General features: G+C 47.1%; 1 protein-coding gene and 1 long non-coding RNA gene across 2 annotated transcripts; one reads left to right on the plus strand and one right to left on the minus strand.

Annotated features, from left to right (window-relative positions):
* The first annotated feature begins 373 nt into the window (after nucleotides 1–373).
* Nucleotides 374–25,403, plus strand: LOC103170414. Its single transcript, XR_486150.2, has 3 exons — nucleotides 374–579; nucleotides 18,944–19,058; nucleotides 25,237–25,403. It is a non-coding gene; the product is annotated as an uncharacterized LOC103170414 (long non-coding RNA).
* DNAJB8 (DnaJ heat shock protein family (Hsp40) member B8) lies at nucleotides 6,290–7,368 on the minus strand. The gene has a single exon (XM_003430805.4). It carries the CDS (start codon nucleotides 7,101–7,103, stop codon nucleotides 6,402–6,404), a length of 702 nt encoding a protein of 233 aa, XP_003430853.1. The 5' UTR covers nucleotides 7,104–7,368; the 3' UTR covers nucleotides 6,290–6,401.
* Nucleotides 25,404–25,829: the final 426 nt, after the last annotated feature.

Raw genomic sequence — 25,829 nt, forward strand, 5'->3', positions numbered from 1 at the left:
TGACATCATCAAAGGGCACAGAGCCAGATTCAGAAGTTTTTTTTTTTCTCTTTCGTTCTTGGTTGTTCTCGGAGGGACATTTCAACAGCTAAACAATTGCTTACACTGCTGCCAGCATTCCCACCGGGCCCAAAACACATCCTCAAGTCATCTGAACCTGAAATGCATTTCCCATTAGTGCACCAACAGTTTCCACCACGAAACATGCTGTTGTTGTACCCTGAGTGAAGCGATTTAAAACCTGTTCTGGAGACGAGGGCTTTCACTTCCGGTGGAGAAACCACAAGGGGGATGGGTGAAGGACAGGTGAACCAGTTCAACTATAATTAGGGTTCCCACCCAAAACTCCTCCCCCAGGCTTGAGGGAGGCATACAGAAGCTCTCCTAATCCCATGAACGTACTTTGGGCTACAAAGCATTTAGAGAGTAGCTTCCTAGGTCCTGAGGTTGAGAAAGAAACTTGCCCTTGCTTCAAAGTAGGAAAGAAGCTTTCTTGGAGAGACATGAGGTTTAGGAAGGTCTAAGGAGCTGTGGAGATTGGGGAGAAAAATGGATATGCTGTCTGGAAGCACTTGTGAGGTAAGGAAACAGGCTACGAGGAGAAGAAGTGGCCTCGTAGGTAGTAATAGTATTTATTAAGCAATGCTGTGTGCAGAGCACTGAACTAAGAGCTGAGAGGGAATACACTGTGGGAATTAGACACCGTCCCTGTCCTTAGCGGGGCTCGCAATCGAAGTCTGGTGGAAAGAGCCTGCACCTAGGAGTTGGAAGATCTAGGCTCTATTCCTTTGATTTGTGACCTCAGACAAGTCACTTAATCTCTCTGTGTCTCAATTTTCTCACCTGTAAAAATCAGGAATAACAATACCATTCCTTTTCCCTATCTCAAAGATGAGGAATTGATCTAAATCTAAGCCAGTCATGATTATTTTTTTCCCCCTCGAACTAGAACTGTATATGAACCATTGTTCTGATATCTTTTGTTAATCCAAACAGACAAAACAAAGTCTTCCTGGATTTTTTTTCTCTCATGTAAACTGATTTGAAGCTGAACGTCATTCTGTGCTAATGTGACCAGATGTCCTGCTTTAGGCAGGATGGCCATCAATCAATCCATCATATTTATTGAGCTCTTCTTGTTAATGGTATTTAAGTACTTACTATCTGCCAGGCACTGTAATAAGCGCTGGGCTAGATATAGGATAGTCAGGTTAGACATAGTCCATGTCCCATATGAGGTTTACAGTCTTAATCCCCACTTTTCAGATGAGTCACAGAGAAGTTAGGTGATTTCCCCAAGGTCACACAGCAGACAAATGGTGGAATAGGGATTAGAATCGAGGTCCTCTGACTCCCTGCCCTGTGCTCTTTCTACTAGGCCATGCTGCTTCCCTACACTAACTGTGTTCAGAACACGATACTCAGCTCTTGGAAAACTACAATAAAAGAGAGTTGGTAGATGATTTAAGGAGCTTACAGTCTTCAGGTCATGAATTTGGGGGTTAATCCCCCACCTGAAAACCTCTGGCAGAACTCATCAGGAGCCTCCTTTGGGCCGAATGATAGGAGGGGACCTGACAGCAGCGTGGCTCAGTGGAAAGTGCCTGGGTTTGGGAGTCAGAGGTCAAGGGTTCGACTCCCGCCTCTGCCACTTGTCAGCTAAGTGACTTGCCCACAGTCACTTCACTTCTCTGTGCCTCAGTTACCTCATCTGTAAAATGGGGATTAACTGTGAGCCTCACGTGGGACAACCGGATTACCCTGTATCTACCCCAGCGCTTAGAACAGTGCTCTGCACATAGTAAGCGCTTAACAAATACCAACATAACGGCAACTGCCCAAAAGCAGCAGCAATGGAAAAGCGGAGGGAGCTGCAGTACCAACTTTTCCTCTACTCCATTTCTTCAGCAGTTGTAACAGCTACTGATGCTGCTCCATTCATTCATTCAGGTGTATTTATTGAGCACTTACTGTGTGCAGAGCACTGTACTAAGTCCTTGGGAGAGTACGATACTACAATAAAAAGACATATTCCCTGCCCACAATGAGCTTACAATCTAGAGGGAGCTGTGGCCACCACAACTGGAATGGCGGCTCTCTAGTGGTTTCTACCATGCCAGAAGCCTCCAGGACATGCCTGGGGCCACATGGAACATAGCAATGAGGCTCCCACTGGCACAGGCAGGTAACAGTGGACTGAAGCAGTGGTAAGTCCCCTCTTCAATACTATCTCCCTCTATTCCTTTCCCTTCTCCTTTTCCCCTTTCTTTTCCCCTTTCTCCCGCTCAGTCCCACCCCCATCCTAAGCTGACCGGATTCCTTGTCCTCTTGTTGATTCCCAACTGAAGCCGAAAAGTATCTGTTTCATCCCCTGCGCTCAGGGAATATGTAAGGATCTTGTATGGGAGCAATTTGAACTCCTTGGAGAAAGCATAGATTAAGGCCAAGCGACATGATAAAGGCACTGAGCTTTCAAACAGTAAGACTATCTTTGATTTGTATCTGGATTTGGTAAGTGTGGTGGTGTTTTTAAAATGGTAATTGTTAAAAATGGTGGTATTTGTTAAGCGCTTACTATGTGCAAAGCACTGTTCTAAGCGCTGGGGGATACAAGGTGATCAGGTTGTCCCACGTGGGGCTCACAGTTTTAATCCCCATTTTACAGATGAGGTAACTGAGGCACAGAGAAGTTAAGTGACTTGTCCAAAGTCACACAGCTGGCAAGCGGCGGGGCAGGGATTCGAACCCATGAACTCTGACTCCCAAGCCCGGGCTCTTTCCACTGTGCCACGCTGCTTCTCTAGCAGTGAGTTAAGCGTTCACTATGTGCCAGGCACCATGTCCTTCATGGAGCTCACAGTCTTAATCTCCATTTCGCAGGTCAGGTAACTGCGGTCACCCAGCAGGCAAGTGGCAGGGGCGGGATTAGAACCCAGGTCCTCTGACTCCCAGGTCTGGGCTCTTTCACTAGACCAGACTACTTCTCATGCCTTTGGTGACATAGGCTGATCTTTCTGATCCCATTTGGTGTGGTGGGGGGGGCGGAGAGAGGAGAGAAGCAAGTGCACGCATCTCGCAGTATGACGGGTCATGTGAGGGGTGGCACTTAGTGCCGTGACGGGTGACTTAGTGACGGGTGACTTAGTGACTTAGTGACGGGTCATGTGAGGGGTGCCACGCACCCTGAGGAGGAGGAGGGAGTTCAAAGATGGCCCTGCCCCCGTGGCCAGGCTCTCTCCAGCCCTGGCTTCGATGCTGGGCCGGGGTAGGAGGTGGTCACCCTGCCAAGTTCCTGTGCCAGGCCAAGGACTTTTTGTGCCCCTGAATAACGGTCTCTCTCCCTCTCTTTATCTGCCTTCGTGCCTGTCCCCCTCCTTAATCTCCCGCTGCCTGTCTAGTTGGGTCTCTGTCAGTCTCCAGCATCCTGAAAAACCCCACCCTCTTGGAAAGCCCGCCTCACAGTCGACATAGGCTCAAAATGAAAAGTTGGCCCCTCTGACCAGTTTACAGTCTTCGAAAGCACTATGTCTGTGAAATCGTGTCCTCTGTGGCCTTGAGTTGATAGGAGATAAGTGGTTAGGGTCTTGAGGTCTCAGATTCTTTGACATTAAACAGATTTTGCCAAGCGCTTAAGAACTGTTCATATTTAAAAATTTATGTTTATGTGGGCTTACTCCATGATGCGGACAGGTTAAGTTCCTCGAAAATGTGGTTGCTTTGGGAATGGTTATATCACGGGATATATTTCCACATAGACTTATGTGCAATTAGGTACCATTCCAGAATAAACCCTGGCAAGACGATCAATCCGTCAGGTAAGAAAGAATGACACTAAATCCTTCCCCAGCTCCCCCATCGCCTCGCTCCTTTCCCTCCCGTTTTATAGATGTTTTCTTGCCTCACTCCGTACTCCAAACTCATTCCCTCCCTAGCTCCCCCCCGCCGCCCCCATGTCCCGTTATTTTTTTCTTTGTTTGAATTTCTATCATGGCAACGGTTGTTGCTATGGACATGACTGCCACCCATCAAGCAGTCACGTCACATTGCCCCTTTCTGTTTCTAGCTTGTAGCCCCACCTCCCCACCAGAGGCCCAGCTGTCAATTATGAGCCAGGGAGGGGGAGAGGGCAGTACGACATCACTGGCAGCCACTCCCACAACAACTGTTGCCATGGTGCCGCTCCCCCCCCCCCCCCCCCGTCCAGCCCCCCAACACCGTCACACTGCCCCTCCCCTTTCTGTCTCCTTTCCTGGCTTGTAGCCAGAAAGGGAAAAGGATCTAGTTTTAAAAAATAAAAAATACAAGGGGCTGACAAGGGAAGGGGGAGATCAGTACAGGGTGTGGGAGGGAGTCAGGAAACCTGCCTAGATCAGAAGAAAAAAGGAAGGGATTGGGGCAAGGGGAGGAAAGGGTTGGCTTACCTGCAGTGCCGTAATGTCAGGAACATAATTGTCATATCTTTTGGGGTCTGGGTGTTTGCATAGCACTATGCCACTGTCTTTTTCGCCTTTGTGTGTGTTTAGGAGTGTGTGTATATTTCTCCTGGCACATTCGTGTCTCCCTTGTATCTCTCTCTAAGTCAGTATTGTATGTACCGGCGCTGAATTTAGCTTCACCTCTGTGGCATCTGTCTCTTTCTCTAAATGTGTCTGTAGTCAGGGTGAACAAGGCATCATTGGGGAGATGGGCAGGGGTTTGTATCTCTCCCCAGCTGAATTGTGTTGCCTCCATAAGACCTGAGGAGTGTTCAGTTGAACAGCAGCTTTGATAATATAGCTAGCTGAAAGCTTCCAACTCTAGAGCCAACCTACCTTCATATGGCAGCGGAAGAGAGGAAAATAGGGAAATGTGTCTTTGGGCCTATAGAAACCCCATTTTATAAAGACAAAAGCACCAACTGTCTTTAGTTGTAATAGGGCTATGTCTATTCACTTTATATGTCCATTCACAATTCTGTTGTTTTTTACTTTCCTAAGTGCTCAGTACAAAGCTCTGCACCTAGTAAGGGCTCAATAAATACCATTGATTGATGGGTATGAGGTTCTACTGTTGTTAAGTGTAGAGTCTGACTAGCCCCTAGCCCACTGTGGAAAGTCAATAAATAAAAAAACCCAAAATAACCACAACTGGCTAACCCAGATGAGCCTGGGCTGATTCTTATGGGGTTTAAAGGTATTTCGTTTGCTACCCCTGGTTTCTTTGTGAATTCTAATTAACATCGCATTCCATTGTACCTGCACCCTGAGGAGGTGAAAATCCCGAAAGTAGCAAAGAAGGGCCTTAAAGAGCCCAGGGGAGCACGGCAGCCTCTCCCCTCTATCTAGTAGCACTGAGCATGAGGTAAAAGGGATCTAGAGAAGAATGTACCAGGTTTTCCAACAGAAAAGTCTCCCGGCGTAGAGCGAGGGCATCACGCAAGCAAAGGCAGTGACAGCTTCCCTTTGGTCCCCACCAAACCTCTTCCCTTCCTACCCTTGCCGGTGATTCTCTGCCTGACCTGGAGACCTTCCGGAGAGAAAGGGGGAGATCTGTCTCCATGGGCTATTCAGTCTTTGCCCTTTGGCCTGAGACTGTCAACCAAGAGAACAATTATTATTAGGGCTCTTGGGGTAGTGATGGGGTTTGGATTTGAAAACACCTTGTCCACCCACTCATTTCCCACCAGCCCAGTTACAACTCTCAAAGGGTGAGCCAGTTTGGTCACTACTGCCTTGCTGGAGGAGATGGGGGCTCTGCCCCATGGCCAGCCCTTGGGCTATCTCTGGGCTAACAGGCCATCTGCCTCCTCCCTGTGAGAAGCCAAGATGGCACAACAACAATAATAATAATAATAATAATACCATGTTATTTGCTAAGCACTTACTATGGGTCAAGTACCATTCTAAGCCCGTGGGGGTGGCACAAGATAAATCAGACACAGTCCCTGTCCTACGGTGAGCTCACAGTGTAAGGAGGGAGAGCTGTTTTACAGCTGAGGAAACAAGCACAGAGAATTAAATGACTTGTCCAAGGTCACACAGCAGATAAGTGGCAGAGCCAGTATTAGAACCCAGGTCCTCTGACTCCCAGGCCCATGCTCTTTCCACTAGGCAACCCAGCTTTTCAAAACTTGTAGATGCCAGGGATCGAACCCGGGGCCTCATACATGCGATGCGTGCGTTCTACCACTGAGCTACATCCCCGTCGCCTTTTGTTTTCTCGAAGCTTACCCCTTCAGCTACTTCACTCCCTCTGTGCCCTTTCAAACCGCGACTTCCTATTATCTCAAAAAAACAGAGACCAGCGATAGTTGGTTGTGTCATGAACTTGTGGTGGTGTTTAATAGGCCAGGCCCACTAAGGAAAGGTATGAGTCCCATTGCTAATTTCTAACCACAGCTGGTTGCAGGGATGGTCAGGAAGTTACTTCTTTTCCATGGGCCTTAGTTGTTCCTTGCCATTCACGATGACCGATTTCAACTGGCCATCCTCATCCACTTCGATCCTGTCCTCCCCATTCTCAACAGTTCTCTTGGTTGTGATCTTCCGGCCATTAATCATTTCAGTCGATGTCATTACTGATTTGAACACAGACTCATCAGAAGCAGAACCTCCAAATGACGTGGAAGAGAAGGTAGTGCGTCCGCCGTGGCCCAGAGAGTCCAAAGTAGAAAAGGCTTCCATGAAAGTGGGAAACTCTCCGAAACCAGCTGAGAAAGGTCCCCTCATGGTTCTGCCTCGATTTCCATCACGATCTCTATCAGCACTGAAGGGGTTGTCCCAGAAATCGAAGGAAAATGGATCGATTCCATTAAAAAACTCCTGAAAAATATCCTGTGGATTCCGAAAAGTATATCCGGATCCAAAAGAGTTGTTGTAATTTCCTCCGGCCCCTCCTCCAGCACGCCAGTCGTCATTGCAGTCCCCATCGTACACGGATCTCTTCTTAACGTCAGAAAGTACCTCGTACGCTTCAGATATTTGTTTGAATTTTTTCTCTGCCTCTTCTTTGTTGTTAGGGTTCTTATCTGGGTGCCACTTCAAGGCCTGCTTGCGGTAGGCCTTCTTTATCTCTTCTTGGGAAGCACTCGAATGCACTCCGAGAACCTCATAGTAGCTTGCCATTCTCCAAGTTGACAAGAGTAGGCTAGAATACGTGTCCTGATTTCCTATCTCGACAGGCTGATGTGCCTTCTGTATCCAAATCTGGAGGCTCCTGTGGATCTTGAAGATGACTCTTGATGTTCCGACCTCCTTCCGTTCGGCAATGTGGTTTGCTCTACCTTTCTGAAGTGATGTCAAAAGGGAACCTGTTATTAAAGGTTGCCCAGATGGAATGAGGTGGGCCTGCAGCTGCTCACTGGCACTTCTGACTGTGGCAACTGACTTGGGCCAGGGGCAGCATATTGGCAGAGATTGTGACGTCAGCAGAGCTCCCCAGACAACACAATGGCCTGAGTTCAATTAGCTTTGACAAGCAGTCACCCTATTGGCTGAAAGAGCCTTCAAGAACTTTGATTTAAATATGGCTTTCACGGTTCCGATTTCACGATTTTTAATTTTTTTTTTAATGATAGCTTTGAAAGAAAGCCTCCCAGTGACCCATACGACTAGATACATCCAGCGTTTAATCGTTTGTGAAAGAGGTGCCGGAGCTCAGTCGTTCTGCAGTATGGCATAGTGAATGTACAATAATCCGAACGTGCCACCATATTATTGTAATGATTGCCAGAGACAGTAGTGTTGCCAGGACTCTGATCTGCTAAACCCAGTGGTGCTAGGGCTCTGAACAGCCTTGTCTGGAGCTTCCAGGGCTGAACAGGCCGGAGGTCACAGATAACACCCTAAACACTAGAGGTTATCTAGGCAGAGATGCCCCAGGCTATTGCTTTCCCCAAATTTAAGCCCTTGAACAAAGCCAAAGTCAGAATACTGGCCAATCTAGTACTACTGATTACTGTGGTATTTGTCAAGTGCTCACTTTGTGTCAAGCCCTGTTTTTTAAGCACTGAGGAAGACACAAGATAATCAAGTCAGACACAGTCACTGCCCCACACAGGACTTCACAATCATAGTAAGAAGGAGAACATGTAAACTCGTTGTGGGCAGGGAATGTGTCTATTTGTCATTGTGTTTTACTCTCCAAAGCCCTTAGTACAGTGCCTTGCCCACAGTGGGCGCACGATAAATACGATTGAATTAATGAAGTGTTGAAGACTCATTTTACAGATGAGGAAACTGAGGCACAGAGAAGTGAAGTGACTTGCCCAAGGTCACAGAGCATGCACGTGGTGGAGGCAGCATGAGAATGCAGGACCTCTGACTCCCAGGTCCGGGCTCTTTCCACTAGGACACGCTGCTCCTCCTGGTCCAAGGTTATGTCCCCAGAACACTGCTGCCGAGCGACGTATCCTGACGGACCATGTGTTGGATGCCCTCCTGGACAACCATCCTCATGATGGGGGGGGACGGGACGACGACCGTGTAATAACCCTAAAAATAATATTTTGATTTAATAATTGTAATAATAATTGTGATATATGTTAAACACTTACGTGCCAGACACTGTACTGAACACTGGTGTAGATACAAGTAAATCAGGTTGGACACAGTCCCTGTCCCACATGGGGCTCACAGTCTCAATCCCCATTTTACAGATGAGGTAATTGAGGCCCAGAGAAGTGAACTGTATTATCCAAGGTCCAAAGCAGACAAGTGGTGGAGCTGGAATTAGAACCCATGACCTTCTGATTCCCAGGCCGGTACTCTATCCAATACACCTGTTCTCTCCCCCTCTTACCCCACGAGCCCCATGTAGGCCAGGGACTGCGCCCAAACCGATTAACTTGTATCTCCCTCAGTGCTAAACACATCGTAGGCACTTAACAAATACCATAATTAAATTATTTATTCAGGTATTTTTTCATCCTGATTTCTTCATATTCCCACTATGACTCTCCTCTGACATTCACTATTTATAAGTATAATAATAATAATAATAATAATGGTATTTAAGTGCTTACTATGTGCCAAGTGCTGTTCAAAGCACTGGGGGAGATACAAGGTTAACAGGGTGTCCCATGTGCGGCTCACAGTCTTCATCCCTATTTTACGGATGAGGTAACTGAGGCACAGAAAAGTTAAGTGACTTGCCCAAGGTCACATAGCTGATAAGTGGCGGAGCCAGGATTAGAACCCATGACCTCTGACCCCCAAGCCCATGCTCTTCCACTAAGCCATGCTGTTTCTCATAATAATAATAATGATGATGATGGTGGTATTTGTTAAATGCTTATTATGTGCCAAGCACTGTTCTAAGAGCTGGGGAAGATATAAGGTAATCAGGTTGTCCCACGTGGGGCTCACAGTCTTCATCCCCATTTTACACATGAGGTCACTGAGGTACAGAGAAGTGAAGTGACTTGCCCACAGTCACACAGCTGACCGGTGGAGGAACTGGGATTAAAACCCACTACCTCTGACTTCCAAGCCCGGGCTGTCTCCACTAAGCCACGCTGCTTACGATCCATTAATCGATGGTATTTACTGACCGCTTACTATGTGCAGAGCACTGTACCCAAGTGCTTGGGAGAGTACAATATAACAAAGTTTGTAGACACATTATCTGCCCAAAAAGAGCTTACGGTCCAGAATGGGGAAGACAGAGCAGCATGGCGTAGTAGATAGAGCACAGACCTGGGAGTCGGAAGGTCATGGGTTCTAATCCCAGCTCCACCACTTGTCTGCTGTGTGACCTTGTGCAAGTCACTTCACTTCTCTGGGCCTCAGTTCCCTCATCTCTAAAATGGGAATTGAGACCGTGAGCCCCATGTGGAACAGGGAGTGGGTCCAACCCCGTTTGTATCCGCCCCAGCTCTTAGTTTAGTGCCTGACATAAAGTAAGCGCTTAACACATACCACAGTTTTTTTCATTATTATTAATAAAAGTATTTGCAAACAGAATAATCCAAAGAAATAACTGAATTACAATTGAATAAAAGCATATATGTGAGTGCCGAGGGGTATGAGTACTTAAGCATTTAGGGTTCCTGCAACCCAGTTCAAATCGTGCGTGTGTGTATACAGCTCAGCAAAGTATGAACTGAGTAACATTTGCCAAGTAGCTGAAAGATTGGTTAAATCTGTCCAGCTGAATGTTGTCGAACATTTACCCTAAAATAAGTGGACGCCAGATATTTAGCTTGCCCATCTGCTGCCGACAGCTGGAGCTGGGAGCACAACAATCCGCCCCCTTCTCTCTCAGCCTGGACAGTTTAGTTTTCCACGCGGAGCTGGATACGTAGAGGGCAATGGAGCCAAAGGAGAAAAAACCAGCAGCTGCTAGAAGCTAGTCCCCTGGAGGAAAAGGGGTTGCCTCTCAACCTGGCTGGGCTTCCAGGGAAAACCTCTCTCCCTCTCCCCCTAAATCCCTCCCTTCCTCTCAGGCGGGATTACCATCATCCAGAGGAAGGGAGAGACTAGGGCCATAATGGATAAGGGACTCCCGTTCGACTCTCCGGCTCCAGGTTGTATCTGCAATTGGCCCTTCGTCTACTGAGAAGCAGCGTGGCTCAGTGGAAAGAGCATGGGCTTTGGAGTCAGGGCTCATGAGTTTGAATCCCAGCTCTGCCACTTGTCGGCTGTGTGACTGTAGGCAAGTCACTTAACTTCTCTGTGCCTCAGTTCCCTCATCTGTAAAATGGGGATTAAAACTGTGAGCCCCACATGGGACAACCTGATTCCCCTGTGTCTACCCCAGCGCTTAGAACAGTGCTCGGCACATAGTAAGCGCTTAACAAATACCAACATTATTATTATTTACTGGACTCTCCAGCCCCAACTTGGAAAGTGCCTCGTAGCAGGGCTCGGGGAAACAAGGAGAAGTCACAAAGGGCAAAGAGTTTGATATCCTGCAAGAATCTCGGGCTCCCACCCAGTGAAAAGGGGCATGCCTGAGTTCTGCCCTATTGCACTGTTGTGGGTCCAGTGACCCCGCACTTCTGCAGCTGTCAGAGCAGCTGGATTTCCCCACTCCTCCGGGAATTTGACCTTCATTAACCAGGTTATCATTCAGCCCCTTCCCGCCTTCCCGCAACTTTCTTTCTGCACCTCATCTGTAATCTACAAAAACAGCCCTGTAAAATCATCTTCCTTACCATCCCTCGCTCCCAACTCTCCCGCCTCTGACCCACTGCTTACGCCTTTCCCTTCATCTGGAATTTCCTCCCACCTCGGCTTCACCAAGCCACGTACCTCCCCTCCTAAAAAATCCCCTCTTCCAGAGGGTGTTCTTTGTGAATTTCTCCCCACCTTTCCCTGGTCTGCAATTCCCTCAGCCACCTCAACACTCATGTATGCTCAATTCTATTCAAATATGTTTTTATTACATGTCTCGGCTAGAACACGATGGCCGAATTAGGAAACGTTCTTCTGTCGACGTGCAGCAGTGTCGTCAGACATGATGTGGTGAGTACCACAACCCGAGTTCTCCTTAGCAAGAAGTTCTTTAAGAGTACAATTCCCAAGTTAGAGGAGAACTGGAGTTATCATCTGTTTATTTGTTATGGAAAGTAGCATAGACTAGTGGAAAGAATGCGGCCCTAGGAGTCAGAATGACCTGGATTCTAATCCCAGCTCTGGCACTTGTCTGTTGTGTAACCTTGGACGAGTCCCTTAACTTCTCTGTGCCTCAGTTACCATATCCATATAATGGAGATTAAGACTGTGGGACATGGACTGTGTCCAATCTAATTATCTTATAACTACCCCCAGCGCTAGTACAGTGCCTGGCACGTAGTAAGTGCTTAAAAATACCATCAAAAAAAAAAAAATCAAGACACCAAAGAGGCAGTTTCAAAAATTGAGAGAGGCCCTGCATGAGCAAAGCAAGGAACACTATGTAGATCAAGTGACAGTCTTTTCAGTCACCTTTTCATGCCCAGATAGGACTTTTCCATAGTGGCATCCTCTTTGAAAACAAGGAACAATTATATATAAATGTGTTTTTATTTAGATGGGTCTTATTTACATCCTCTGGGAGGAGCAGCGTGGCTTAGTGGATAGAGCACTGGAAGGGGCTTGCTGTTTTCCCGCAGCAAGAACTGTCCAGCCGCAGGTGGTGGCGGAGGGGGGGCGAGACTAGAGGGTGTGAAGACCAGCTGGGGACCCGAGGCAGGCAGCAGAGTTGATCCTGTGCTTGTAGGAGCCTGTGGGCTCGTGGATGCTACGGAACTCTTGGGTGGAGTGAGGTGGGGGCAGGGGTAAGAAAGGGGGGAAGGGACAAAAGGGGAGATGAGTGGGGAATGAAAATAGAAAACCAGAACGGTTTTCATCTTTAGACCAATAACATAGATTATCATGGTTGCTGGTGTCCTATTTTCATCCCCTATCGATGGGTGGCTCAAGGGCATTTCATTACACTGTTCTTATTGCATGACTTATTCTAAAATTCACTGTCAATACTGCTACTGAAAGCAGAGTCCACAGTGACTGGCTGAAGTGACTGGAATCAGGATAAAGCTCCTTCTGCGTCATCCTTCCTCTTGGATTTGTACCCATTATTCACCCCACCCTCAGCCCCGCAGCAAGCATGGACATATCCGTAATTCCTCTAGATTGTAAGCTCGTTGTGGGTAGGGAATGTGTCTACCAACTCTGTTATATTGCACTCGTCCAAGCACTTCAATCGTATTTACTGAGCGCTTACTGTGTACAGAGCACTGTCCTTAAGCGCTTGGAAAGTACAATTTGGCAACAGAGACAATCCCTACCCAACAACAGGCTCACAGTGTCCAGCACACAGTAAAAGCTCAATAAATACCATTGACTGATTTTAATGTCTGTCTCCCTCTAGACCGTAAGCTCCTTGTGAGCAAGGAACATGCCTACTGACTCTGTTATATTATACTCTCAAGCATTTAGTGTGCTCTGCACACAGTAAGTGCTCAATAAATATAATTGATTGGTTGATTCAGAGCCCTCAGCCCTCAGAATGCTATTTAAGCCATGTCTAATTTAGGGTTCTCTGGGTGTTTTGGGCCCCAGCCCTCCCATCATTTGCTCACTTGGGAAATTTCTCTTCATTCCTTCATCAGGCCACTTAAACCCACCCATCACTGAGACCAATTCAGCCCCAGACCTACCTGGTGAAACAAGGGATCCAAACAAGAGGGTCCTATGGTGCCCATTTCATTCATTCATTCAATAGTATTTATTGAGCGCTTACTATGTGCAGAGCACTGTACTAAGCGCTTGGAATGTACAATTTGGCAACAGACAGAGACAATCCCTGCCCACTGACAGGCTTACAGTCTATTTTAAGGACCAAAGACACCACTTCACCTGAATATATATATGGTGGAGTTAATCGTAATTGGCTTCAAATTCAGAGAGCGGTAAATGGTGATCCAGCCCCTTTAAAGAAGTCTGTATTCAAACGAGTAGGGATGATTACCTCATTGAGGCAAAACCCCCAGAACATCAGGGACCAGTTGGAACAGGAGGGAGTCAATGATGGTCTGACTGGATTGCCCAGAAATAATGTTTCTTGTTTATTCTCATTATTTCTGTGCTGTAAGAAGGAGATGTGCTTAATCCCTATTTTGAAGATAGGGAAATTGAGGCTTAGAGGGTAAGTGCCTTGCTTTAAATTCCCAGAGTCAGTAGCAGAGGCAAAATTAGAACTCGGACCAAGGTGCTTCCTACCAAACTACTATTCTCAATCAATCATATTTATTGAGCACTTCCTGTGTGCAGAGCACTGTACTAAGCACTTGGGAGAGTACAATATAGAAACCTGATTAATCTCCCACCGTCCCAGGCATGCCCCCTCACCATTCTCATGCACCTATCTGTTTACTTATCAATCATTGGTATTTACTGAGCACTTACTCTGTGCCCTGCATTATACTAAGCAATTGAGAAAGTACTAGAGGGTTAGTAGACATGATCCCTGCCCTCCAGGAGTTTACAATCTAGCAGGGGAGAGAGGCATTAAAATCTATCGATCAACTGTATTTATTGAGTGCTTACTGTGTGCAGAGCACTGTACTAAGCATTTGGGAGAGTACAGTCTAACAGAGTTGGTAGACTCATTCCCTGCCCACAAGGAGCTTTCAGTCTAGAGAATGCAACCCAGGAAGGGGAATAAAAATGTGAACCTAGTATAAAAATATGTGGACATAAGTACTGGTTATTAATGTATCGCTCGGCTTTTGTTCATTATTTGTAGCTATTCCCGCGCATACCTACTTTTGCATATTTGTCAATTTAAGGCAGTGGGCTTCCCTAAATAGACTGTAAACTCCAGAAAGACATGTATGTCCCCAACTGCTTATGGCCTGCTCAGTCAGAAGGGATGGATGGCCCTGTTTCCCTTGCCAAACTATAGGATAATTCAACCTAGAACTGTAAGCAGTTTGGCTGAGGGAAAAAGGGAGATGAGACTTTGGGGCAGAGAGATGAGCAGAGGGTAAGCACACTCACCTCCGCATCTTCCCTAACTAGGCCCCAACTCTCCAGTTAGCTCTATCCCTAGTAACCGAGGCTTTGAAATGAGAAATGTTTTTCGTATCTCAAATCTCAAGTACAAACAATAAAAACCAGCCTAGGCTGTGTTCTTTGAAGAGAAAGTACCAGTGACCTGAGCAGTGGTTATCAGCAGCGTCATTAAGATAAACCCCTACATGATTTAAAGCATCCGAAACTCAAGGCAGCACTTTCAGATGCTAACAAAACCAGCCTGATGTGGAGGATGAAAATCAATAGTAATCAGTTGTCACTAAAAATACTCAAAAGTGTCCCATGGCTGATGGAGGTGAGATTAGTGTAAATATTTGTATTCTAATCAGTGGCAGAGATGGTTGGAGGCAGCCTCTCTGTCTATTTAATTAATGGAGTGGCTTTTTAAAAGGATCCTAATCATATGTGATTGTATCTGCTTATCAACATTTTTGCTAATTAGATGATATGGAGGCAGTCATTCTGCTAATTCCCTCATCTGAAGAGCATATTCTGCCCAGATAAAGTACAGCTTCTTCTTAATAAGAAACAATCTTGAGACAGACTAACCTTAAAGGTGCCTATTATCCTGGGATCTTTTGGGTCTGTGTTCATTTTTTTTCCCTCTTCTTCTTGCTTAGTTTGCAGCCTCCATCAGCGTCCAACTGGCAGATGGGCAGTTTTTGTGCCTCTCTTCCCTTCCCACCGGCCCTGTCACATATTTAACCCAATTACCTCTCTGACAGATGTCTGCAGGGTGGAGGACTCTGGGTAAGTAACCAGAGGTGGGGCAGCTGCTTCCTCCTTGCCTCCTGCTTGGGGCAGGAAGTGGAACCAGAGGTTGCTGGGCCTGGCCTGGCCTGTTGTAATTTGGAAGACCCTGGGTTCCAAGAGCCTGCCTCAGGTCCAGCAGCCCTAACTTCATGCCAACCTTGTCGTGTGTGCCCATAGCTTCACATGAGCTTCTCCTCAAATTCAAGTCTTTCATGTCCTGAAACTCGATGTCCATACTTTGTCACAGTCTCAGGACGAACATCAAACTTTTGTCCTCTTCCGCTCCCACCCATAGGTTATGTTCTAAGGGGCCTGACATTCCTGGATGAACTGCACCCCCTCCCCCAAATCCCCTCCCCCCGCATGGAACCTCTGGGAGCCTTGTGCCTCTTTCAAATCCCTCCTCAACCTCTATTTCTTCTGGAAAGTCTTTACTGAGACAACTTTGGACCCTTTTAGGTGACTAAAATCAAGTTGCCTTTTTCTCTTTTCCTGAGCCACTTTTTATTATGAGGCATATGCACTCATTTTCTGGTCAACAGACTGAGGCAAAGAGACATTAAACCACTTTCCCAAGGTCACACTGTGATTTGGAGGAAGAGCCAGTAACGCGTCAGGAGTTTAGCCTCAACCAGAGGGTCCAATACCAGGGTTAATCCAAATGAGTTAGTCCTTTCCTGAAATGAACACCAACTGGATTCACTAGATTCAACTGGTGATATCGTTCCAAAGATTTTCACTTTCGCTATTGAATAATTGACTTTGACTTGAGAAGCAGCATGGTCTAGTGAAAAGAGCCCAGGGCTGGGATTCGAAGGACCTGGGTTCTAATCCTGGCTCTGCCACTTGTCTGCTGTGGGACCTTGGGCAAATCATTTCTCTGGCCATCAGTTTCCTCATCTGTAAAATGGGGATTAGATCCTACTTGGACTGTGAGACCCATAAGGGCAGGGGCTGTGCCCAACTTCATTACCTTGTAGTTACCCCAGCGCTTAATACAGTGCGTGGCACACAGCAACTTCTTAGCAAACACCATTAATATTGTTACTGTTATCTGACTGAAAATACTCTGCAATTGACCGGTCAGTGAGAGAGGCCAATCCCGTAAGTTGAATTTGCCTTTGCCCCTTTTTCTTAGCAAAAGGTGTTAGCACTTTTCTTCCTTCTTCCCCTGGGCTGTCTCTACAGGGACCCTTGGATAGTCTTCTGCTCTTCCCTACCCAAATCCAGTTTCTTTAGGAGAGAAAGGAGAATGCAGAGCAAAGACGAAAACAGAGGCAGGCTGATTGGCAGCTAGGGGATTCGGTCAGGAAGCCTGGAATCTTTATCTGAAAGGACCTGAGCTCAAGACATCTGCTTTAAGCACTTTGACTATCCAAACAAACAAGGGTCACACTTCACTCCACCAGTCAAGCTGTCATCAGATTCCACTCCATGAAAGAGGGATGTTGCTCTCAGTCCAGTCATCTCTTGCTGCTTTGAGTCCCCGGGATCCTAGGATCTATGGGAGAGTTAGTTACTGGTCTGACTACTACACCTAGGAGAGAGAAGCAAGTGAATGTCTCTGAAGCCTGTGCAGCCTCCTCTTGGTGAATGCACTGAGAAGATAGAGGCAGGCTCCTCCATCAATCAGTCAAAGGTATTTCTTGAGTGCTTCCTGTGTACAGAGCACTGTACTGAGCGCTTGGTAGAGTACAATACAATGGAGTTGGTAGATGAGTTCCCTGCCCACAGTGAGCTTACAATCTAGAGGGGGAGAGAGACATTGAGATATAAATGATTCAATTATAGATATGTACGTAAGTGCTGTGGAGCTGAGGGTGGGGTGAATATCAAATACCCAAATGCATAGACAAAGCAGAAGGGAGATAGAGTCGGGGAGAAGAAGGCTTCTCCGGAGAAGGCCTCTTGGAGGAGATGTGACCTTAATAAGGCTTTGAAGGTGGAGAGCGGTGGTCTGGCTTCTATGGAGGAGGAGGGAGCTCCGGGCCAGAGGGAGGATGTGGGAAAGGGGTCGGCGGCGAGATAGACGAGATCGGGGCACGGCGAGCAAGTTGGCACTGGAGGAGAAAAGGTTAGCCAAATGCACAGGGGCAAAATTGTCTGTTCTCAAGCCCCTGTCTCTGGTGATTGGTCTGTTTCCCACGCAGTGTTAAGGGAGGTCTATCCGCATCCAGCTGAGGCTCAAGACATCCCAGTTCTGGGGCTGAGCCAGAGGGTGGGGGTGCTCTCAAGATGGGTGCAGGAATCCAGCTTGGTCCAATTCTGCTCTTGTCCTCCTTCTATTGCCTCTAGACTGTAAACTCATTGTGGGCAGGGAAAGTTATATTTTACTCTCCCAAGTGCTTAATACAGTGCTCTGCACACATTAAGCGCTCAATAAATATGATTGACTGGTTATGTTTGATGCTTGAATGTAGGGCCCTGTCTTGTACATACCTCATTGGCAATTCCTCTCAGCACTCTTTGAAGTGCTCCGTGTAAAGCAGGAACTAAATAAATAAGGTTGAGGAAAAGGAGAAGAAGAAAAGGGAAGCCACATGGCCTAGTGGATAGAGCACTGGCCTGGGAGTCAGAAGGACCTAGGTTCTAATTCCGGCTCTGCTATTTGCCTGCTGTGTGACCTTGGGCAAATCACTTCCCATCTCTGTGCCTCAATTCCATCATCTGTAAAACGGGGATTATGACTGTGAGCCCTATGTGAAACAGGGACTGTGTCCAACCTGATTAGCTTGAATCTACCACAGTGCTTAGTACAGTGACTGGCACATACTGAGCACTTAACAAATAAAATAAATAAATAAGGAAAAGGAGTCTTCTGGTGACACCTTAGACCAATCCTTTAGCAGACCTAATGCCAAAGCAGCCTTCTGGGGTTTAGAAACAAGTGGATGGTCACCCAGATATTCCCCCAGGGATGTTCAGCTCCATATCAGATTGTTATATGAAGGAAGACAACCACCCCCTGCTCAAAACACACACACACTCACACACTATGAATGAATCTTGCATCCAGCCCTAGGAGTCTCTGGTGTTACCTGTTCTCCTCCACCTTCCTCCTGGGGAGACTGACCCCACCTCAGCTTTAGCGCCCCAGGAGCTAAACTTTCAGAGATGGAAATGAGAAGCAATCAAATGGTCAACTGCAGGATTTCTCCAGGAAAGGGAAGTTCTAACTTCCTTGGGTTCTCATGGATGGGGTGGGATGGTTACTGGGAAGATGCTGAGGGGTGGAGGAAATTGTGACTTGTTTTCTTACTGGGGCACATGAGGCAATCAGTTATATTTATTGAGCACTCACTGTGTGCGGAGCACTGTACTAAGAGCTTGAAGAAAATACAGAGTTGGTAGAAATGTTCCCTGCCCACAAAGAGCTTACAGTCTAGAGGACAGAAAGACAACTCTCCCCTCCAAGATTGTGCCTGGTGGAAGGTTTGGCATTAGCATCCACTGAGTTAACTCGGAGAGGTAACTTCCCTTGGAATCATAAGGAAGAACCAAGGATCGAATTATTTGTGGATGGCGACTAGGGTCCCGAGGGTTACTGGGGAGCGAGCAGTTTGCTCAGTGAGTCATTTCTCTGGAGGTCATTTCTGCACTCTAGGGAGCCCATTCTGTGAAGGAGTTTCTCTTGGACAGAATGGGTTCCCCTCTGATTTTATTTCAACCTGTGATCTGCGTTCTTTCTACAGATTCACTGCATATACTGTCACCTAGGACCTGAATTTCACCCCTCAAAAGAGTGACCTGAAACACATAGCCCAGGTGACCCTTCCCAGACCTGGAAAATGAAGGATCTTCTAAAGGGTAAGGAGAATCTGTGCTTCCAGGAGCTGAGTTATTGGCTCAGGTCACGCAAGGGTTGTTTCCAGTGGTCTCTCTAACCGGGGTGCACAAGGGCTTAGGCACTGATGGTTGCTGACCCCCGGCTTTGGGCCTGACCCCGGGCTTTGGGGCTGACCCCCCCGGCTTTGGGTCTGACCCTCGGCTTTGGGCCTGACCCAGCAGACGGAAATGCTTTCCTGAAATAAAACCCCACAGTCCCTGGGGGAAGGAGGTGGGAGGGAATCTCATCAGAAACTGTGGCATTTTCCCTCAGGCAAATAGGCGTTGGCCTTCATTCCTCTCTGGGAAACTGATGAGGTGGCTGGAGAGTGGAAAGGGCAAACAATATAGGAGGGTTACTATTGCACTGAGCCTCTTGATTTGTGTATTTCCTGTGGGTGTCAGCCTTCACATTACACTGCCAGGGGCTTTTCCAGGAAACACCCACCTATCAAGCTGGAACTACCTAACACCTTGGCCAAGCAGTCAAGCTGTCTAGGAGCATTTATTGAAAGCACCCAATAGTGGGCAGCTTTATCTGAAGGGACAGAAAGGCCTCTCCAGATCCAAGCCAGTTCATCTTATGACATCTTGAAGAAGCAGGGATTGTTCCCATTTTGCAGATTTAGAAACAGGCCTGAAAGGGGATGTGACTTCCTCAGAATGCTCAAAAGACCTCTGATTTTCCTGAATCCCAATCCAGTGGTCTCAATCCTGCTGCCTCGATATCCTATAGGTGACCTCGATTTGTTTTTAACAGTATTTGTTAAGCATTCACTATGCATCAAGCACTTTTCTAAGAACTGGGGTAATAATAATAATAATAATGTTGGTATTTGTTAAGCGCTTACTATGTGCCGAGCACTGTTCTAAGCGCTGGGGTAGACATAGGGGAATCAGGTTGTCCCACGTGGGGCTCACAGTCTTAATCCCCATTTTACAGATGAGGGAACTGAGGCACCGAGAAGTTAAGTGACTTGCCCAAAGTCACACAGCCGGCAAGTGGCAGAGCCGGGGTTCGAACCCATGACCTCTGACTCCAAAGCCCGTGCTCTTTCCAGTGAGCCACGCTGCTTCTCATGAAGCAGATGAGAAGCTTCATGAGATGAGGGTAGATGAGAAGCAGCCTGGCTCAGTGGAAAGAGCCCAGGCTTGGGAGTCAGAGGTCATGGGTTCTAATCCTGGCTCCACCGCTTGTCAGCTTTCTGCCACTTGTCAGCTGTGTGACCTTGGTCAAGTCACTTAATTTCTCTGTGCCTCAGTTCCCTCATCTGCAAAATGGGGATTAAGACTGTGAGCGCCACATGGGACAACCTGATCACCTTGTATCCCCCCAGAGCTTAGAACAGTGTTTTGCACATAGTAAACGCTTAACAAATGCTGCCATTATTATTATTATAAGAGTTAATCAGGTTGGATACAGTCCCTAGCCAACATAGGGCTCACAGTCTCAGTCAGAGGGAGGCAGAGTTAATCCCCATTTTACAGATGAAGTAACTGAGGCACAGAGAAGTTAAGTGACCTACCCAAGGTCACCCATCAGACAAGTGGGCAAAGCTGCTAGGCCCATACCCTTTCCACTAGGCCATGCTGCTGCTGCTGCTTTCTGCCCCTATGAAGTCATCCATTGTTACGCATTTGTCACTGTCATAACTAGGGATCAGTCAGTTAATGATATTGATTGAAGCCCTTACTGTGTGCAGGACACTGGACTAAAACCTTGGGAGAATACAACAATAATATTGGTAGACAAAGGCCCTCAAGGAGGAGATTACAATCTAACAGACATTAAATTCAATTACAGGTGGGGGAAGCAGCTGAATACAAGGATACGTATATAAGGAATGTGTGGGGTGAGCATCAAAGTGTTTAAGGGGTACGGGCTCAAGTACGCAGGTGATGTCGAAGGGAGAGAGAGTTGGGTGGGGAGCTGAGAGGTTAGTCAGGGAAGGTTTCCTGGAGCAGATCTGACTTTAGTAGGGCTTTGAAGATGGAGAGTGTGGTGGTCTATCGGATTCGGATACGAAAAGGGAAGGTGTTTCAGGCTGGAGGGAGGGATCAGGCAGTATGGAAACATGAGGAGGAGTTTGCTCTCTTTCTCTCTTGCTTTCTTTCTTCCTCTCTCTCCCTGTCTCTCTCCTTCTCCCTCCCCTAGAGACAGGAAATATCAAGGGGCTAGATTCCCAGAATGCTTCCGCTTCTGGAATGCTTCCCCACCCTGCAGCCCATCCTTATGGCTCTTCCTCCTAATACCGTCTACAGAAGTGGCAGTCCCTCTGCCCGGTTTCTGCAGCAGGACAGGGGGCTGTTATCAAGTTGCCAGCAGGCTCTCCCCTCCTAATCAGGGTTTGGAGTCCCTACCAGCCACCCCATGGGGCCTTCAAAGGACCCCAGATGAGACTGGAGACTACTCTGTGGCCCCTTCAGGAGGATAAAGAGGCACGGTGTCTCCAGAGGTGTCATTTTCCTGGATGGCCCAGAAGGCATCTGGAGGACTGGCTGGTTTCACACCTCCTGGCTGAAGGAATGGCCTAGGTTTAGCCTGTGTATTGAAGAGTTAGTTGGGGGTTGGGGGAGTTTTATCCCAATCCCATTATTCTCTCAGACCCGCTCAGGTCTTCAGGAGGATATGAAGTGGGGCGATGCCTGTTGTGTGATGTTTTTATTTTGCTTCTCAGATGAAATTTAACTAAAGGCATGTGATCCTTCTTTAGGAAACCAGCCCCCCAATGTTCCCCTTGGGAATTCTTCCCTAAAATTAGGAGAAGCAGCTTGGTCTAGTGGATAGAGCACGAGCCTGGGAATCAGAAGGACCAGGGTTCTAATCCCATTTCTGCCACTTGTCTACTGTGTGACCTTCTCTGTGTCTCAGTTCCTTCATCTGAAAAATGGGGATTAAGACTGAGATCCCCATGCGGGACTGTGTCCAACCTGATTAGCTTGTATCTACCCCAGTGCTTAGTGCCGTGCCTCACACATAGTAAGCGCTTAACAGATATCATAGCAAATTCATTCAGTCGTATTTATTGAGCGCTTGCCACTGTACTGAACAACAGGGAGAATGCAATATAACAAATAATAGACATATTCCCCGCCCACATCAAGCTTGCTGCCTTAACATGCACCTCATGGGTTCCCCCTTTTCCCCTGTTGCATTCTCTGTCGGTAGGGATGTGTCTCACGCGAATGGGTTCCTGTGGGTTACCCTCTCAGGAAGCACACACTTTTCCCTTTTCCCCCCGCTTTGAGTTAAGGCCACTGATCCTGAGAATCTTGTTGATTTGGAGAGAGGGAACAGTATAAGAGAAAGGGATGTAGAGCCTGGCTGACATTAGATTCAAGAATCTCTCAGACTTTAATGGTTCAGGGCCCTTAACTGTCCAGTGCCATATGCATCAGGATTGTTTGTCCTCTCTGCAATCATCTTTCTGCTTAGTGCAGCCAGTCACAGGCTTCTGTGAATAACTCAGTCTGGCTGTGGAGGGGTGGAAGGTAGAGAAGGCCAGGTGGTACCTTGCTTTGTACCTGACTGGAAGAATGGAGACACCAGATTCCCCTCCGGATCCCATTCTACTAAGATGTGTGTCTACCACTTGTAAGTGGTTAGTCTTTGGGGCTGGAACTAATTTACTTGACAGCGTCATGGCCACGTTTTGTATCAATTCCATTGTTAATTAAGGAAACCTATCTCTCTCCCTGCTTTCTCTATTTCTCTCTCTCTCTCTCTCACTCACACACACACACACATCATTCCCTCAAAAGCTCGGGAGAGCAGACAACTATAGAGGCCCCAGCGTGTGTTTCACAAGATTCCTTTGGGAATCCCTAAGCTTGGGAGCCTTGAGAAAGGAGATTAACAACGCGGGGAGAGGACGCTCTCCTCACAGGAGTGAGATGTCTCCCAAGAGTTCCCCGGCGGTGGGAAAGCTTGATTGCTACAGGCGGCAGTGCAACAGCCTCTTTCCCCACTGTGTCCCAGGGGGCTTCCCCAAGATCCCAGCTCATTGTCAGCCACCATGCAGGGGAGGGAGTGGGGAGCTGTGGGTAATTGGCGGTCTGTCCAGAGGAGCGCAATTCATTTGCACAGAGTAATGAATTCCTCTGGATGAGGATGGAGAAAGGGAGGAGGGGGGTCGGGGCTATACTATAAGGGGAAATGACATCTGGAATGTCCCATGGGATGCAATTCAGTGGGGTGAAGGTGGAAATTGAAGGCATTCGCTACCCCAATTTGATCCATAGAATCGAAATCTCAAGAAACCACTAACGTTGAAAATCTTGGACAGAGTGTTGGTAGATTTTCCAGATTTAGCTGCACTATCCCAGGATGTGGTGCCTCCCTAACCCTCCTACCTAGCATTCCCATTCAAACACTTTCCCTCCCCTAATCACTCAGCGACTGCTTATGGGTAGTCGGGCATCTGGGGGCTGGAGCAGGAGAAACAGGGCCACACAACCCTGGACAGAAAATGCAACAGACCTGCTCATTTCCAACCCGTTTTCTCCAAGATGTAGAGCAATGTAGTGTTGGAAAACTTTTTCTGTCCTGCTGACTGAAGAGGGAAATGAATAACCTCGAGAAAAGATTCTTCTAATGGGTTATCTCACAGCACAGCCTTAAATGTGCAGCTGTGGTATCTGTTAAGCACTTATTATGTGCCAAGCACTGTACTAAGCGCTGGGCTAGACACAAGATAATCAGGTTCCACATGGGGCTCACAGTCCAAGTAGGAGGGAGAACAGATTAGAGAACTGAGGCACAAAGAAGTTAAGTGACTTGCTTAAGGTCTGACTCCTAGGCCTGTGCCCTTCCAATTAGGGCATTCTTGTTCTCTGTGCCTAGTGACCTATATGAAATCTACTGAAAAATGGTAGGCTGTGGACAAAAAAAGGTCTTTTTTCAGTGCTTTTTCTTTCTGGGATCCCATCAAAATCGACAGGGCTTTCTTTGAAAGGAAGAGCTCTTCATCTAGTAAGCACTAAGTAAGATTTATTGACTGACTGGTGGACTGTTCATTCAATCGTATTTATTGAGCTCTTACTGCGTGCAGAGCACTGTACTAATAATAATGTTGGTATTTGTTAAGCGCTTACTATGTGCAGAGCACTGTTCTAAGCGCTGGGGGAGATACAGGGTAATCAGGTTGTCCTACGTGAGGCTCACAGTTAATCCCCATTTTATAGATGAGGGAACTGAGGCACAGAGAAGTTAAGTGACTTGCCCACAGTCACACAGCTGACAAGTGCAGATCTGGGATTCGAACCCATGACCTCTGGCTCCCAAGCTCGGGCTCTTTCCACTGAGCCACGCTGCGCTGGAAAGTACAATTCGGCAACAGAGACAATCCCTACCCAACAATGGGCTCACAGTCTAGAAGGGGGGAGACAATCTAGAATGGGGGAGATAATAGGACAGGCAGGGTGGATGGGGGGCAGTGCTTGGATAGTGTTCTGCACACAGTAAGCACTCAGTAAATACCATTGATTAATTGGCAGGAGTTGTACGGTAGCACGTCAGGGTCACTGAGTGAGAGAGTCCCACCCAGTGATGCCACATCTTCTTGGCACTGAAAGTAAAAACTCCTAGCTGGAGTTAAACTTCTAAGGCCCCACATCAGACAGGTCAGAGTTACTTGGAACCCTTTCCACTGCCTTCTTCTCCTCCCCTCAGGGCTACAGAGAGAAGTGAAAGGAGAGGATGGCAGCAGATTCTAATCTTTATTAAATAAGAACCCCAGCTAATGAGAAAAACCAACTGATAAAAGATCCAACTGGCTCCAAGGAAAGGAAGGGAATGGTGGGGAGGGGGACAGCAAGGGGAGATGGGCCTTCCAGTTGGGAGAGTAATGAAAAATGATTTATTCTCATATATTCCTATTGGAGGGACTGGTTTCTCAGCAGAGAAATGAGGTGCTCAGGTAAAAGCAGCGAAAGAATCTGGTGAGTTCCTTGGGTCATTGAACTCCTGGTTAGTCACTCAATGGCAGCATCAGTGAAACAACTCTGCTGATATATACTGAACTTTTAGTATATCCCATTCCTCAGGTTTTCCTTCTCCCTTTTGCAAACCTCAGTAAACATTTGGATGTTTATGCTGTTAGTGTTCAGATCTCGTTTTTATATTTTTATGCTTCTGGACATAGTCTCTGTTTATTTCTAGGATGACAGCTGGACCCCCAAACACTTGCTCTAGAGGGAGCTGAATTGGAGAAACTGTAAGCAAGGAAGGCAGAAGAAATGTTTTAAAGAGACAATTCCTCAGATGATATAATGTAACCATGAGCAAACTGGAGTACAGCAACAGAAGACAAATTTACCTGGAGTAGAGCAATTATTCATTCATTCAATAGTATTTATTGAGCGTTTACTATGTGCAGAGCACTGTACTAAGTGCTTGGAATGTACAAATCGGTAACAGATAGAGACAGTCCCTGCCCTTTGACGGGCTTACAGTCTAATCAGGGGAGACAGACAATAACAATAGCAATAAATAGAAACAAGGGGATGAACATCTCATTAAAACAACAGCAAATAAATAGAATCAAGGTGATGTACATCTCATTAACAAAATAATAGAATCAAGGTGATGTACATCTCATTGACAAAATAAATAGGGTAATGAAAATATATACAGTTGAGCGGTTGAGCACAGTGCTGAGGGGAGGAGAAGGGAGAGGGGGAGGAGCAGAAGGAAAGGTGGGAAAAGAGGGCTTAGCTGAGGGGAAGTGAAAGGGGGGGTAGAAGGGGAGCAGA

The sequence above is a fragment of the Ornithorhynchus anatinus genome, chromosome X1 (genome assembly GCF_004115215.2).
Source record: "Ornithorhynchus anatinus isolate Pmale09 chromosome X1, mOrnAna1.pri.v4, whole genome shotgun sequence".
Classification (NCBI taxonomy): Eukaryota; Metazoa; Chordata; class Mammalia; order Monotremata; family Ornithorhynchidae; genus Ornithorhynchus; species Ornithorhynchus anatinus.